At 43.9% G+C, this 16,674-nt stretch overlaps 1 protein-coding gene across 2 annotated transcripts; it reads left to right on the top strand.

Annotated features, from left to right (window-relative positions):
• Positions 1 to 2,513: 2,513 nt before the first annotated feature.
• SRI (sorcin) lies at positions 2,514 to 16,203 on the top strand. 2 transcript variants are annotated; one of them, XM_044425094.1, is made up of 8 exons: positions 2,514 to 2,606; positions 6,110 to 6,193; positions 7,780 to 7,849; positions 9,030 to 9,073; positions 10,114 to 10,261; positions 10,844 to 10,957; positions 11,965 to 12,023; positions 14,190 to 16,203. In XM_044425094.1, exons 1-8 carry the CDS (start codon positions 2,556 to 2,558, stop codon positions 14,214 to 14,216), a joined length of 597 nt encoding a protein of 198 aa, XP_044281029.1. In that variant the 5' UTR covers positions 2,514 to 2,555; the 3' UTR covers positions 14,217 to 16,203. The 2 variants fall into 2 exon arrangements, with proteins under 2 accessions (XP_044281029.1, XP_044281030.1); XM_044425095.1 differs by lacking the exon at positions 6,110 to 6,193.
• The last annotated feature ends 471 nt before the right edge of the window (positions 16,204 to 16,674 follow it).

Genomic DNA, 16,674 nt, shown 5'->3' with positions numbered 1-16,674 from the left:
TGTTTCTTTCTTAACTGGAAACATCAGTAGCACAAGCAAATATTTATTCTTTGGTGTAGCAATGAAGATGAAAACTTAAGCTAAGCTTAAGCAACTGCTAACAATATAGGACCAACATGAGACAGAACCCACAGAGTTACACTTCCACTTCCAGATATGTTAATAAGCCTCAGCTTGAGTTAGGACTTTCAGGGCAGGCAGGCAGGCAAGCAGGAAAGAAACAAAACTTGTTTACCATTTAAATAGGTCAATTTGATTATCAGGTAGCTTGAAAGATAATCAAGGAGTGTAGCAAAAAAATAGTCTTTCTGATTTCAAATAGAGTCTAACTGTCAAAGCCCAAGCATGGATTAAAATCCAGGTCTTTGCAAGCTATTCTCTTAGCCTGCTAGCACCCCAAATCTCCACCTCTGAGCAATTTCCAAGGCCTCAGAGTCAGAGACTCAGATTACAATGAAGGCAGAAGTGATCTTTTTGAAAGGGATCAATTTTTCACTGTGATTTGCTTCTTGAGTTTTACAATGGATAAAGCAGGAACACTGTCATAAAATTGTTACAGAGAAACTGCATGTTACTAAGCTGTTTATTTAAGTTTCTTTATCTGATACCAAACAATGTAGCAGCAGCGAGCTCATAGAACTTGGACCTAAATACAACCATTTTCACTTTGATCTTAAGTCCTCTTTGTGTCCCATTGATTTCACTTAGATTTACTTCAGAAACATTTATTTAGTGGGGAGCCATATTGAACTCAGGGGGACTTGCATCCATGTAATCATGCACAGAACGAGGCTTTCTGGAAGCAATTCTTTGAAGACTTGCTGAGCTAGGGTAAAAAGAAGGGAGATCTCCAGATGTTTTGGACTTCTACTCCTAGAACACCTTGGATGGGAGGGGATTATGGGAGCTATTCTAAGCTCCACTGAGGAAAAAATAGAACTTACTTTTGAATAAATATTTATTCAGCATGCTGCAGGCCTCCCACTGAGAAACAAAATATATTTCTAGACACTATGGGTGTGAAGCTGTATTTTAATATACAGCTCCAACTTGGGGGGGGGTGGATCTGAAGAACCAAACAAGTTGCTGCCACCCTGAAAATTTCACAGTGTACAATGTATGGATTGAGCACACAAGACAAAGAAGAGAAGTTGGAGGAGAAGTTGGGAGGAAGTTGCTGTAACCCACCCAGGGAACCATATGGCTAATGGGGTGGATTAGAAATTTAATTAAATAAATAATTAATATTTAGCAGCATTACACTTAGTATTGCAAAGCAAGCCCAGCTCAGCATAGCACTGTATTTTAGAAGCTTTTCACCATGACCAACTGGAAAGGGAAAGAAGGAGAAATGTGCCCACATGACACATCTAAATTCAGCTTCGCAGGAGCGTGTGGATTTCAGTTCCTTATTCAGACCACAGGTGCTGAATAATGAATTGGGAACTAGAAAACAACTCAAAGTTCCTTCCACTGTATAATGCAGTTCTGTGCAAACAGTACCACTTTTGTACAAAGATATAGAAACTGGGAAGTAAATTCTAGAAAGGCAGAACCTGTTGCAGAAAAACCACCAAGAGTCTTATGGTATCTTAGTCAAACAAATATCCTGTGACAGAAACATTTACAGATAAGTCAGATCCAATGATCAGACACATGAAGTAGTCGGCCACAAACACACACCTTCAGGGTGGTGGTGGAGGAGGAGGAAAAGGTTTAACTTCTCCTAGCCAAGAGCTGGAAGGGATAAACAAACATTAATTCTATGATGTAAACATCTAAAGAGAATCACATCTTGCAGTGAGCTACCCTTTCCTGTAGAGACCAAACCCCATGGTGCCATATTTAGTACTGAATTGCAATTTGTGGTTTTATGTAGGTTTTCCCCTTGGATTGCAGATGGGACAGTAAGAGGAGGAGGCTTTCTCAAAATTGAAAGTACCGGAAGTGCGTATTTTTGATTTAGGAAAGTACTGCCAGGAAACATGCATAAGGCTGTTCTGCGAAGCTGCAACCCTCCGCTCACCCACTCGGAGGCACGCCGCGTAGGACCCACTGCGTCTTTCTGCTTTAAATAGGGGCGATCGTATTGTACCGCGAAGTCCTTATTTTAGCTTCTCGACTGGGCCGCTCCTTTGCTGTACGTGTAAAACAACCGCACAGCTCCTTCGCTTCCCCACTGCGTTCCCAGAAAGTATCGCAATTGCCGTCAGTCCTCTGCAAAGCACGACAGTCTTTGTTTCACTATTGCGCGAAAGTTTCCATTTTAAAAAGGGCAGTGCGGCTTATTCCATTATTTTCGACAGAAAGGCGCGCTGATGGGCGCAGCGGCGACCGCAGCTTTCCGCTCGCCTGGCCACCAGGGTTAGGCAAAGGCGACCGACCCGCCCAGAAACTGCAGGCCGGCGGCTCCTCCCGCTGCCCCGCGCGGGGTAGGCTGGCCTCCCGCGCCCCCTTCCTCCTCTTATGCAAATGGTTTGCCCCGCTTGCCTTCCGGGCTGCGGCGGAGCCGGTGCGGCTGGGCGGGGTTGAGACGGCGTTGGAGCGAGCGGAGCATGGCTTACTCTGGGCAACCCGGAGCTGGCGGCGGCTACTACCAGGGCGGGGTGAGCGAGCCCGAGGCGGGCTGGCGCGGGCGCTTGGCACGGGCCTCCGATCCGGCTGACACAGGCTGCGGGGCGGGCTTCGCGCTCTGCGGCGGCGCTTTGCGAGGCACGGCTGGGCAGGGCGCCCCTGGCTTGGCCGCGGCGGAAGGAGGCGGCATGGTTGGGCTTAGGAGAGAGGCAGGCGGCAGGGGCTGCCGGAGGGTTCGCCTCTCCAGGCGAGCGGGCGGACCGCGCCTGCCGGGGTGCGCGCGGCGTGCAAGGGGTTCTCCCCGCTCATTGTCTCGCGCGCCCTCGTGCAGAGCGCACGCCTCGCGCGGCGCAGGGCTCGGACCCAGCCCCCGGCGTTCCCCGCCACGGCTGGGGAAGGGGCGCGGGCGCTGCCCTGGGGAGCCCCCGCCCGTCCGCCGCATGCTGAGCCAGGCGGAGCGGGGGCCCGCCCCACTCGGAGGGGGCCTCTCGTAGTGATGCAACCTTTCAGTTCTATTGACTGTTACTGGGACAAAAAGCCAAAAGGACTGGCTTCTCCCACCGGTGTAACGACGGTTTGATGGATGGAGCCAAGCATCTCGGAGCCCGGTTCCCCCAGTCTCTGGGATGGGAATTCGGCGGCAGCGGACGCTGCTGCCAACGCCGGAAACCATTTCTGTGCTTTGGCTTCCTGGTTGCCGCTACCCAAGATATTGGGGTTTTTACCAGGATGTAGGTCGGATGGGCTAAAAGTGAAAGTCTGTGTGCTGTCATGTGACCTGCTTGCAGCTGCTAGTGAGATGGTATGTGAAGCAGCTCTGAGGCGGACAGGATGAGCGGGTACACTGGGTATCTTTGAGTTGTGGATGCCTCTTATTTTCTGGCACTCCACCCAGGGGACTGGCTGCAGCTCAGTCCTCCATCAAACGTGTTCCACGCTCAGCCTGTGCAGGTTTCTGCCCCATTGCTTAGCAAGTACTGCTGAAAGCTACATTGTCGTGTGGTCAGCGAATGGCCACAGGTGTCACAGTGCAGAGTTCTTCCATGCAGCACTGCGCCCCTAGCTTATCTGCTGAACTTTTATCACAATCCTCCTTCAGAGAACTCAGGTGACATACAAGGTTCTTCCTGCATGGCATACAACAGGGTGGCATAGAAGGTGCTGTATCCTCTTAATAACCCTGTGAGGTAGGAGAGGCCAGGAGATACTGCTGGGCCCGAAGTAATCCATCAGCTTCATGGCTGAGCGGGGATTTGAGCTGAATCGCTCTGGTCCTTGCCTCCCCGTATGACTTGGGCATAACCAACCAGGTGCCTCCAGACATTTTGGAGTATGGCTCCCATTAACCTCAGCCAGCATGTCCAGTGGTTGAAGGTTGTGTCCTCAAACAACTGGAGCTTGCCAATCCCTGTTCTAACTGCACTGCACTGGCTCTTGTTGGGCTGCAGGTGAAATGGATTCTGTGGCTTGGGGTGTGGCTTTAAAAAGCCAGAAGAGAGAGAAAGGTTTCTGTTTGGATAGCACCTAGGACTGCAGAGCCAGAAGATCTGTTTGAAACATGTGTTTGCTTTTTACTATGCTCCATGTGTAGAAATGGCTTACTCTCCCCTCCCCACACCTTCTTGTTTTTCTCTAAGCATCTACCTTGTAATGTAAGCCTTTTTATATCAGGTAACCAACAAATATCACAGCAGCCTTCGCCAGTCTGGTATTCTCAGCCATTGTGGCTTGAAGACAAAGGGGGTTGTAGTCCAATATGTCTGGAGGGCACTTGATTAGTTAAGGTTGTATTGTAAGTTGAATGACACTTGCATAACAATTAGATTTCTTAAAAAGCTATAAATAGTTTTCATATTTTAAAAATCTAGTTAAATTAAACAAGAATAAACACCTGAGTTTAAGTTATTATATTTTTATTCTGCTTTTTCCTGCAAGGAACCCAAGGCAGTTTACATAATCCTCCTCTCCACTTTTCTCTCACAACAACCTTGTGAGGTAGGTTAGGCTGAGGGACAGTGACTGCTCTGAAGTCACCCAGTGATCTTCATGGTGAAGTGGGTGCTAGAATGTGGATTTCACACGTCTTGGTCCAGCTGAGACCACTACACCACGCTGGCTCTGTGAACATTACTGTTCTGTGTAATTCCTGTGGAGGTGGGAGGAATCTGGGCATTGATAAATATGAGTAGATCATCATGGGCAGTGGAGCAGAGCCTTAGGCACAAGGAGAAGTCTGTCTGTTAGATGCCACAGTCTATCCATTGTGACTGCTGCAGTGACTTTGTATACACCTATTGTACTAACTGAGCCTTGCAGTTCTTTAAGCAAACCAAGGGTACTTCCTTATCATATTAAAATTCACGGCATTGCCCAGCAATTACCAGCCTTTGCTGTTGGAAAGTTCTAGGCCTCGGTTGCTCATACAAAAAGACACTTAACCATTAATGAACTAATATTTTGCATGGTTTTTTTTGGCATTTCCAGGGTAGGATGGAGGCAGGTCAGGCAAGTTATAGGAAAGTGAATGAAAGCAATGGCAGCTGAAAGCAAAGAGGATAATGTGCTTCTTATTCCACAAAAGAAAATAGGCTGTGACCTAGATCATGGGTTGGATCCAGACTAAGGCAGTTGGAGTTTCATCCCATTGTAGGGATGGGATGTATTAACCTGTATATTTATGTCCCTCCTTTCTTCTGCCAAATTCAAAGTGGTTGCAAGGGGTTCCCAAGCTGGTCTCACAGCCAAACCTAGAGCAGCTTAGGTTCAGCAGGATGGCAGCATGAGGTCCTTTCACACTATGTTGACTGTATAAGTCTCATTCGTTTCAGTGGGAACTGACTTACAGTGCAATTTGGTGGTGGTGCCAGAGAGATTACATGGTAGGAAAACAACCTCTTCCCAACCTGTGCAAGAAGTATTTTCTTTCCCTCCACCCCATTGTGGTTATTTTTCATTACATACCCTTCCGGTGTTCCAGCACCAGCAACAGAACATCAGTACTCACAAAGCTTTCCAGGGATGTCGAGGCTCTTTCAAGTCAGAAATGCCATCTCTCTAGAGATGGAACAGCTCTGTGGATGGTTTTGGCATTGCTTTGGCCAGTCTTGACCCAAAGACAAGCATTTACAGTACCTGATTTGAAATGTAACTTATTTTACTGGTCAAATTAACCAGATGGTAGGCACCATGGCCTAGGAAGTAAACACACAGTACTAATAGGAAGCATGGTTGGACTCAGTGTCCAGATTTCACATAATGACCATAGTTAGCTGTCCTGGTGGTTAGGCGGTTATGGAAATGATAGTTCAACCCCCCTGGAGATCACATTGGGGAAGGCTATTCTGGTTAGTTCTCCAGACAGATGTAGACCCACAACTGGTCAGGAGTTGATTATTAGCTTGTTACGAAATGGTGCTTAAAATGGACTTTCCAGATCTGAAGTCTGCAATCCTCAATGAGCACAGTGCAATTTGGTTCTGAGTAAAGATTCATAGGACTGCACTGTATGCATTAATTGTATTTCATTTACTTCTAGTATGGAAGTGCTCCAGGAGGGCCAGCATTTCCTGGTCAGGCTCAAGATCCTTTATATGGTTATTTTGCTGCAGTAGCTGGACAGGTATGGTGCCTTTTATTTTCCAGAAGACACAGCAGTATTAGATGGTTATTTTATCACAGATCTAATTGTATGATATCTTGTAATTTATCTTTATTCTGGATGTACTGTCCTGTTCTTGCTTGGAGTTTCCAAGTTCCTACATTCCAATGGAGTATCCTGGAATAGGGCATAGCTGGAGGGTGGCTTTTGATTTTGTGCCCTACTTGCAGTTTATCATTATGAATGTGGCATTCCCCAGCTCCCCTTGTTTTATATTTTTCTGATTTGGCAATGTATTCAAAACTGATGTTCCAGGATAATTCATATGGAAGCCATGGGTTTCTTCCCACATAAATGTTCCTCGCATTTGTACCTGTGTTGTTCTTTTCTAGTTATGAGGAAGAGTACTCTTAGTTTCAGAATAAGCCAGGAAATGAAACCATAGTTTTATCATGGCTTGTTGTCTGATAATCATGGTTTAAACCAAGGGTGAGGAATGTGTGACTTCCAGATGTTGTTGGGCTACAATCCCTGTCAGCCCCAGCCACCATGACCAGTGGTGAGGGATCATGAAAATTTCAGTCCACACATTTCCCACTCATCATTTAAATGATATAGTTTCAAGAATCCAGACATTATAAAGAACTATGGATTGCACTATGGATACTCCTGATCTGCTCATAACCGTGGAGAGGAGGGAAAAGGGGTAGTGTGTAAGTGTGTACATCAGGCAGGCACATTGATGTAGCAAGAACAAACTGTGGTTTCCATTATATCTGGACCTAGGAATGGTAATACATCAGAGAATTAAGCTTCTGACTGGAGACAGGCACTTTTTAATTCTCTCGTTCCCTTTACAAGTATTCATTTTTGAAGTTCTTTTAACAAGTCTCTGTTCCAGGATATTTGAAACATATCAGAATTTTCTATTCTGGGAAATTTATTACACCCACCCACACATGATCTAGTCTGTCTGTATTTATATGGCACTAATGTTCCGGCAGATTTAATCTGCTGAGACTGGGGAGATCACATTGAAAAATGATTATTTTCACAAGCAGTATCGGTATTGGTGTGTTTATCTGTATGCAGGTGATTAATAGCAGACACATTTAAACTGAGAACATTGGTCAGTATGAAAAGATAGAATGAAAAGTAGAATCGGGCCTTCAGTATTGTAGCCTTCCAGATGTCATGCTAACAATGGTTCCTCCTTAGGAGAATACAGCTCCACACACCTTAGGGGAATTTCTTCCTCATTTCACAGGTGGTAGTTCAGAATTCCCAGTCTTTGTTTTCTGAAAACTGTGGCTGACTGTTTTTTCCCATCGGAACACTGTTCTGTTTGCCGGTTTGGTTTGCATATATGAAGCTGTACTTTCTCAACATTTTCTGCTGGTCTCTGGAAGATTTACTGCTAGTTATGAGATGTGCACATTTTCTTGTAATAGGAAAGCATTACAAGAAAGGTGCTAGGTCTCTAGCCTGCCTCTCCTCTCCAGAGGTGCCTGTTGTCTTGAGAAAATTCACAGTGGTTTATCGATAGCAAAGAAGAAAATATTTGGAACATAAAAGGTAAAACTGGAATTATTCTCTGTTTTCTGAAGGATGGACAAATAGATGCTGATGAGCTTCAAAGATGTCTGACTCAGTCAGGAATTTCAGGCAACTATAAACGTAAGTTTTGCCATTTTGAACAAAATAAGGTTTACGTGGCATCATCAGGACTAATAGCTTTATTATGACACTATTATGAATTAGACTCTATTTTATCAGATGCATTTTCAGTTGGCTTATATATTATACACATAGATCTAGAAACCAAGCATTGTCTAATTACTTTTGAGTGCCATCTTATGCGGGTAATAAGGCCCCAAAACCCACAGGGCAGAGGAGTGGTAGAGGTGATCCCTGCCTCCCAATCCTGAAGTTTTGCTAGATAAGGTTTTTTACCTGTACAGTGATAGCATATCAGGGGAGGAAGAAGACAGTTGGAGAGGCCTCAGGACAGCTTGGATCCTCACCTCTGCAGCCTTCCTAACCCACTGGAACACCCCCTTTTACTCCAAGACCATGTTTCTGATCTTGGAGAGGCAGCAAGTGTTGTTCATTCCATACTGGTTGTAAGCTGGAAAAGGTTTGGAGCCCCAGTTCACTGCTGCAAGGTCAGAATATTGTGTCCAAATTCAGGGCTAGGACTCAGAAATACCTGTGCCCTTTCGGGCACTGCCTCTGACCATAGGATTACACTGTTACTTCTGAATAGATATGCATAAGATTGCCTTGCAAGGCACTCGTACTTGTTGAAGCTGTTGTCCTTGCACACTTAGGTTGGCAGCAGGATCCACTCACTCCTGACTAAAAATGCATCATCTAGTTAAGCTGCTTTGGAGGGGTTTTTCCTATAAGATAGCCTAGAATAGCAATTACTTTGTAAATTTAATTAATATGCCAGATAATACAATTCTGTATGCCTGCTAGGTCATACATACTGCACCTTAAGTTATTAAACCAATAAAATAGGCTTGATAAGAAGCCAAGTAGCTTAGAGGGTGCAAAGCAGCCCCCCCCCCCCCCCCAAGCTCCACCCTCAACAGACAGAGGGATTGGCTAAGGGGCTACCACCCTTGCCCCTTCATTCCACCCAGCATTCACAATTGCATCTCTCTGCCCTGGAAAACTCTTTAGGGATCTGTGTTTTTCTTCCTTTACCTTCCAACCCAGTCTTTTTCAGGCACTGATGGCAGATGAAGAAGCAGGTAGGGAATAAAAGTCCTTGTGCAGATGATGTATTTCAGCTAATCTTTGGCATCTGTATCTGATTTGACTAATATGTTTTCTTTTTCCCTATGAACAGCTTTCAACTTAGAGACATGCAGGCTCATGATCTCCATGCTGGATGTATCCTTTTTGGATCATTAGTGTTTTCTGCTTTATGTTCTGAGGAGTTTGCTTGATTTTTTTTCCTTTCTTGAAATAATGGAAGAAATAATGTTAACTGAAACAATTTTTAGTACTTTAAAGTGACTTTCCCCAGATGTTTTGCACTATAAGATCCATTATTACTGACCACTGCCTGTTCTAGCTAGGGCTGATGGGAATTATACGCCAGACATCTGGAAGCACTATGTTGAGGAAGCCTGCTTTAAAACGATCTGATTTGAGCCATTTACTCTTTCTGGATGTGAAACCTCTATGTGTAAAGGAAGAAAGGTGTCTAAGATAGAAATAGTTTCTTCTTGATGCTGATCAAAGGAAGTCATATTGGTGTTGCAATAGACGGACCCATATTTAGGACAGTTAAAGGAAGCACTGTTTCACACCGTGTATAGTTAAACTATGGAATTTGCTGCCATGGGAACTGGTGATGGCTGCCAATCTGGATTGCTTTAAAAAGGGATTGGACAGATTCATGAAGGAGCTGGCTACCAGTGGCTACTAGCCTTGCTGGCTGTGTGCCACCTCCTTTACCAGAGGCCTGCCTGCATCCACCAGTTGCTGAGGAGCTTGGGCAGGAAGTGGTCTTGCACGGCAAGGGGCGGCATAGAAATGTTTTAATAAATAAATAAATAAAATCTTGCTTGAGGGATCCTGTGGGGAGCTGGTTTGCCCCCATGTGTACCAACCTTTGGTCTGCTCCAGCATGGCTTTGCTTATGTTCTTCTTCTTATGTTTTAATTGTGCATTTGCTTGGCATACTTTTAGATTTTGTATCTAGCGCAAGCAATTGCTAGTTTTTCTACTAGTGCGAATCTGAAGTGTATATTTGCCCGTAGGGTTGCGGCCCAACTCCACAGATGTCTTTGGCTGAAAAGGCAAGCTGGGCAGTGACAGGCTGCCAAGACATAGTGCTGTAGCCTTCCAGAGAGCAGGGATGCGGTTCTGAAGAATACTAATCTTGAGTTGCTCTTGCTGCCAAACCATCCTTAGCTGCATTTCAGAGGGACATGTCTGGCATGCTGGGCTTCAATGAATTCAAGGAGCTCTGGGCTGTGCTGAATGGTTGGAGACAGCACTTCATGGGGGTCGATGGTGACCATAGCGGTGCAGTTGATGCTCAGGAGCTGCAGAAAGCCTTGACAGCCATGGGTAAGCAGCAGCCCTTCCCCTCTTGCTGGAAGTGGCCAGGCCAAACCCCAGAAAGCCCCTGCCAATCCCTTAGCCTGTGAAATGTGAGCCTTGCACCAGTCACTGCTGGCACAGCATGCTGCTTGTCAACCCTCCCTGTAAAGCGCAGCCAGAACCCCCTCAAGTGCATGGTGGAACTTGTTGCTGAAAGTGGAGACCCTGGAAGAGGACATGGCCAGAGAGTAGTTTTCCATTTCCCAGCCTCTGTCATCATTGGCATTTGGTGCCCACTCACACACTCATTTCTCATTGGGCTATTTTGGGGTCTTCTTCCTGAGCCCTTAGGACTTCTTAATAATGTTTTGTTGAGCTTTTGCAAACCCCACCCTGCTAAATGCCACCCTCTTGAGTGCAGTTTCTGCCGTTCCATTTACATTAGGGTGTGCACTCAGAGAATGAGTTTGCTGACAATATTCACATGTCGCCAGGTTAGCGGATCTTGAACTGTAGTCCAATACCTCTGGACAGTATGAGGTGGAGGGAGGGCTGGTATATAACAACACCTTTAGCTCTGAGTTGAGTTTCTATCCTTCTTTCATCCAGGATTTAGGTTGAGCCCACAGGCAGTCAATGGAATTGTGAAACGATACAGCAGTCATGGAAAGATATCCTTTGATGACTACATTGCATGTTGTGTGAAACTCCGAGCTCTTACTGGTATGTCCAGGTTCATGATGTTCTCTTAAACCTGGTTGATATGTTCCAGATGTGTTGGGCTGCAACTCCCCTAATTCCAGGCCAAGACCATTCTGTCCAGGGATTATGGGAGTTTTAATCAAACACATTTGGAGGGGACCAGATTAGGGGAGGCTGTTGCAGGCAGTGCATCCTGGTGCAAGGCAGAATGAGCTGCCCTGTCCCGTCATGTACAATTACTGTGTAAGTGGTTTGCTTTTGGCTCATTCAGTCAAAATTCTCCTGTTTCTTGCCTGATTCAGTCCACCGTGTGGAGCTCGAAATTGCCTTTGCTGGTGGAACTGCATGTCCTTAAAAGTAGTGTTTGTTGCCACTCACAAGACTGCCCCATTGTATCTGGATTCACCAAGAAAGCGCTCAAACTGCTTGTGTGAATTGTATCTCTTGGAGGCACTCTTACTTTCTATCATGGATGAGCCTTAAAACCTGGAATATATTCTTAACTGAATGGGTTTTTCTCCAGATGAGTAATGAAGTATTTTTAAAAGGGTTAAAGTCAGTCATTGATAGTGTTAATACCACATACTGATTTCTGCTCTCCTTTTCAGGCTTTCCTGCCTATCTTCCAGTTTATTTGGTTGGTTATTCTGGAACTACTTCTTCCATCTTTTGCTTCTTCCGTATATTACAACTGACTGTAGCACATGAATAGTTTCTCTTACAGAATATAGGACCACATTCCCCCTGGGCAACATTGGTGGGTAATTTCAAGCTACCCCAATATCAGCCAAAGAGATGTGTTGGTCTGCATATATCACAGGAAAGAAAGAGGCCTGTTGGACATACAAACAAAATGAAAATCTTTAAACCTTCCTTCCCTCAACCAAAAATGTTGTTAAAGGATTTGCAGTACTTGTTGAAATAAAATCCATAGAGTGTGCTTACAGCAAGGTAGCTTACAGTTTTGTAATGCTTTTAATTCTGGATCATGTCTTAATTTTGCTGTACTTTCCGTTTTGTTTCTGCAGATAGCTTTCGAAGAAGGGATGCAGCTCAGCAGGGCATGGTGAACTTCCAGTATGATGATGTAAGTGGATATAAGCTGCTTGTGTAAAATGAGAATGTTCCTTGCATGTTGCAACCCATGGCAGCCAGTGAAGCTGAGAGAATGGATTGTCCATTCTCCATGAAACTAGTGTTGCATTCTTAAATGTGTTGTAATCTTGTAATCTTAAATGCGTCCACTCAGAAGTAAGGCTCAGGGTGGTGAGTATACAGATGATGTTGTTTGGCTGCAGTTTGAGTCTCAAATGATGGAAGCTGACTTATGCAGTAAGGTGGTGAAAAAGCAGTATGTCTACACCACCAACCCTGTGAAGTAGGACAGACTGCCAAATACCACTTCTTGATATTCCAGAGGTATTGGTGAAATGTTTTTTCAGCACTAGAAATCAAGAGAATTACATTTCCAAGCTGAAAATTTAACCCTACCATGTTTAGTACACCTGCTCAGCCCCCGACCACCTTTTGCTGCTGCTTTCCAGTTGACAGCAGGCGACTGGCAGCTGTCAGTTCTTCACAATTTAGTGTGTACTTTGGTCCATCTCACCTCCTCATCCTGTTAGAGATTAACAGCCGAAGCAGACAAAGCCATTGACCAGGCAAGGGTACATACAGTGGAAAACTAAGTGCTCACTTGTTAAACACTGACCAAAAAAGGAAAAAAAAATGAAGAAATATTTCTGAGTCAAAACAAAAAACAAGAAGATGAAGACAAAACACCAATTGTGCTTTTTTAAGGCTTCCTCCTACATAAACAAAAAAGAATGGTGAATAGAATACAGTACAATCAGAACAGGGAAGATAAGTTGTGCTACAAGGGATGCTGATTTCCACATGGAGGACCCAGGAAGCCACAATTCTTTGCCGTGTCTACAGCACTGACAGCGAACCTTTTAGGGACTGCCTACCCAAACTGTAACCTAAAACCCACATTCTGCACAGCTCATCTTTTCTGCCCATTCTAAACACATTCCAACCATCAAAATCATGGCAGGACACCTCGTTTTTCTAACCCTAACCCTGCCCTGGTGCACACCTGTAACCCTAATATAGGGCTAAAGTTCCATTGAAAAGAGTATGATTTTGAAAAAGCCTTCCTTGAGTAGCTTTTTCTGTACAGCTCATCCTTTCTGTCCATTCATAACACATTCCAACCATCACAATCATACCAGGACACCCCGTTTTTCTAACCCTAACCCTACCCTGGTGCACACCCCTAATCCTAATAGAGGGCAGAAGTTCCATTGAAAAGAGAGGGATTTTGAAAAAGCCTTCCTTGTGTAACTTTTTCTGCACAGCTCATCATTTCTGCCCATTCTAAACACATTCCAACCATCAAAATCATGCTGGGACACCTCGTTTTGGTAACCCTAACCTAGTGATGGTGAAACTTTTAGAGACCGAGTGCCCAAACTGCAACCCATAACCCGTTATTTATGCCAACAGTGCAATAAAGCTTGAAAACTGAGGTTTTAGTTTAGAAAAAACAATTTGCAGCAATTCCAAGCAATTATATATATATCCTTGGCAGCGCACTGACTGGCCATGCGAAAGCTCAGACGAGTTGTGGCTAATGAGTCACGGCCTTTGACATCATCGCCTGGCACCACTACTCCTTTCCAAGCATGCACATGGCCCCTATGTGTGCTGTTATCCAATGCTGGGGCGATGCTGGGGCGACTTGGCTCGCGTGCCAACAGAGAGGGCTCTGCGTGCCCACTGTGGCGCACGTGCCATAGGATCACCACCACTGGTCTAGGGCTTTCCCAGAAGCAACTTTTGGGGCCATATTCTGGACTGCATTCTCAGTTCACACAGTGGGACTTTGCCCCCGGTGCACTCTTCACATGCCCTGTACTCCTAACAGCTGCTTCCACATTGCACAAGAAAATCCACAAAGATCAAATGGCTTTCATGGAAGGCCATTTGTCTCCACTGAGCATTTCTAGGAATAGTTTGAAAACCATTCCACCAGCATCCTTCACAGCAGGGAACCTGTCACCCACCAGATGCTGTTCCACTCCTAACTATTAATCTGCCCAGCCACCATGGCCAGTGGCTGGAGAGGATGAATGTTGTAGGCCAGGAACTTCTGGAGAGGCACCCATTCCGCACTCCTGTTTTGCCAGCATCTCACTGCAGACTCTTGTAGCTCTTCATTGTAGTGATACACGGTGCTTTCTCTTTGCAGTTCATACAGTGCGTCATGAGCATCTGATTCAAGCTGAAGGAAGAGACTGATGAGCATGGTCCACATTCCTCTTTGATTTGCTTTGCACCAAAAATTATCATGGCTATGTAACTAAATTAGTGGTATTTGCATATTTTATAAATATTGATTTATATGCTTTTATAGTTTTGATAACTAACAAAAGGGGGAACCATAATAAATGCTGGTTTGGGTTGATTTGACCTGGATATTTATAATTTGCTTGATATGGAAGTAAAAATAGTTAGTTTTTCCTTTATCTCTTCCTGTACTGAAATTGTTCATATTAGGACACACTTATCCCAGATGATCCCAGGATAAACAGTTGGGCATGTATTAAAATAAGTACACAAAATATCAGTGAAATTTGCCTGCATGAACAATATTTTTGGTCCCCGAAATGGAAAAACTTCCCTTTCCTATCTAGTAATCCAAGTATTCCTTCCTCAAAATGTTTTGTTTGTCCTCGATATTTCAACAAGTGGGAAACACGCAACTGGTAATGTTCTTCGCTAACTGTGCCATGCTTTCAATTGAAGATTTTTGATATAATGTATTTATGTGAAAACAAATGCACAAATACTAATGATGCCATAATTTCATGGAGAATTAGGAAAAAATCTTAAAGGAGTACCTTAAATTCTTCTTCTGGGGTGGTTCTTTATACCACATTGCAACACAACTTTGGGATCACTTCTGTCATGTGCACTGGATTTGATCCAGACTTAGGCATACTTAATGTCAACCCAATGAAATGACAAGGCAGGACTGCAAACTAGTTGAATTCAATGCATGACTAAGCCTGGATCCCATCCACTTCATTTTAATAAAACAAATTATTTACTAAATGTTTCCCCTTGTTGACACATTTAAATGCCTGTGTATTGAATCTTGTCATTCATCATTCTAGTATGAAATGTATTGTAATTCCCTTTTCTTAAATTAAAAGGTGCATTTATTTATCTTAGGAAACATTTCATACCTTTAAGTGCCCATTTTATATAGAAGGTGCTGGAGATGGATTTAAAGAGGTCCCTTCTTACAAATTCTCTTTATAAGGTTATAAAGCAGGAAAAGGAGAAGGGAAAGGGAGGGAGGATAAGCAAAGGAGAAGGATGGATTGGATGCCTTCATTTTTCAGCTTCAGACTTCTTGAAAATACATAGGACAGAAATCTGGCAACCCTGCAGATTTAGAAGGTGGTGCTTTATATGTCCTCACTGTTGTGACTCACAACAACAGTTTGCTAAATTTTAGTGCAGTTTGCTAATATGAACATAGTCAGTAAAGTAATAACAAAGAAGACATGCGGATTACTGACAGCATCATGCAATCTAACTGCAAGTTTATGCTCTTCTTGATGGCAAAATTTATTTCTTACCTTCCAGCATACTAGTAGGTTCCATGGCACGAGTTGGGGGAAAAAAAGCATTGCCGTTTAGTCATGTGAGTTTGAGCTTGTTTCTGTTTATATTTAAATATACGTATCAAATATCAGGAAACATTCTGGCTAGCAGAAGGACAACTGAACTTTCTGTTCCACAGGCTCGGGCTTTTGAAAGATCTTCATATTACCTCCATTTTTCCTTGGTTACATGCAAATGTAACCACAAACCAAACATAGCTGGACTTTTCTCAATCAGACTGTTAGTTTGTTTGAGAAGTTGCTGATACCGATATGGTCTGTGTTTGCCACACAGATGCCATGACTGACATATGAAGTTAAAGAATAATACTGCACATAGCCGAGTTTGACAGTGTGGATCCAGTTGATTAGTTCTGATTCTCTGGTGAGCCTCCAGGGGTCTCAGCAGAGACCCGCTCTTGTTCTGAAATCACACTGGCCATGAGTTGTCCATAATCTACAAAGTAATGCAACTTCACAACACCAGGTAAAATGTTTAAACTGCCAGCATTTAAACTGGCTTTTTAATTCTGTTTACTGTATTATCTATACTATTGGTGATTACATAATAAATTATGGCTAACAAGTTGACAATAATGCACCATTCTATCATTCCAGCCTTGTGAAAACATACTGAGTTTCCAGACTTCCAGGGCAGTTGAAAGCAGTTCTGGAAGTAGCAAATTACAACTTTCATGCTTAAGCTGACAATCACTCTCTGTGATTATTTTGAGTGTAGGAAGGAACACATTAATGGGTTTAATTACCTTCCATATCGAGAGTGTGCTGCAATAGCAGGATATGGTATCTGTGTGGAAACTAATCCAAGCTTCCCAAGATGCACCAATCCCTATTAAAAAGATTTTCCCTTTCTCTATAATATAAAAAAATACAGTTGAAGACGTGAGGAGTGAAAAATACCATGAGCAAGTGATTTCTTTTTCTGCCACATGCTGCCAGTCATGAGAATCAGGGAGAAACGTGGCATTAGGTTTCCTTTCTTTACAGGAAATGTTTTTTTCTTCTTCTTTTCTTCCTACTAAAGATTTTTATTACCTTTTT

The sequence above is a fragment of the Varanus komodoensis genome, unplaced genomic scaffold (genome assembly GCF_004798865.1).
Source record: "Varanus komodoensis strain SLA01 unplaced genomic scaffold, ASM479886v1 scaffold15, whole genome shotgun sequence".
Lineage (NCBI taxonomy): Eukaryota > Metazoa > Chordata > Lepidosauria > Squamata > Varanidae > Varanus > Varanus komodoensis.
Note: the sequence above shows the minus strand (reverse complement) of the source record. Positions and strands in the feature narration are given on the sequence as shown.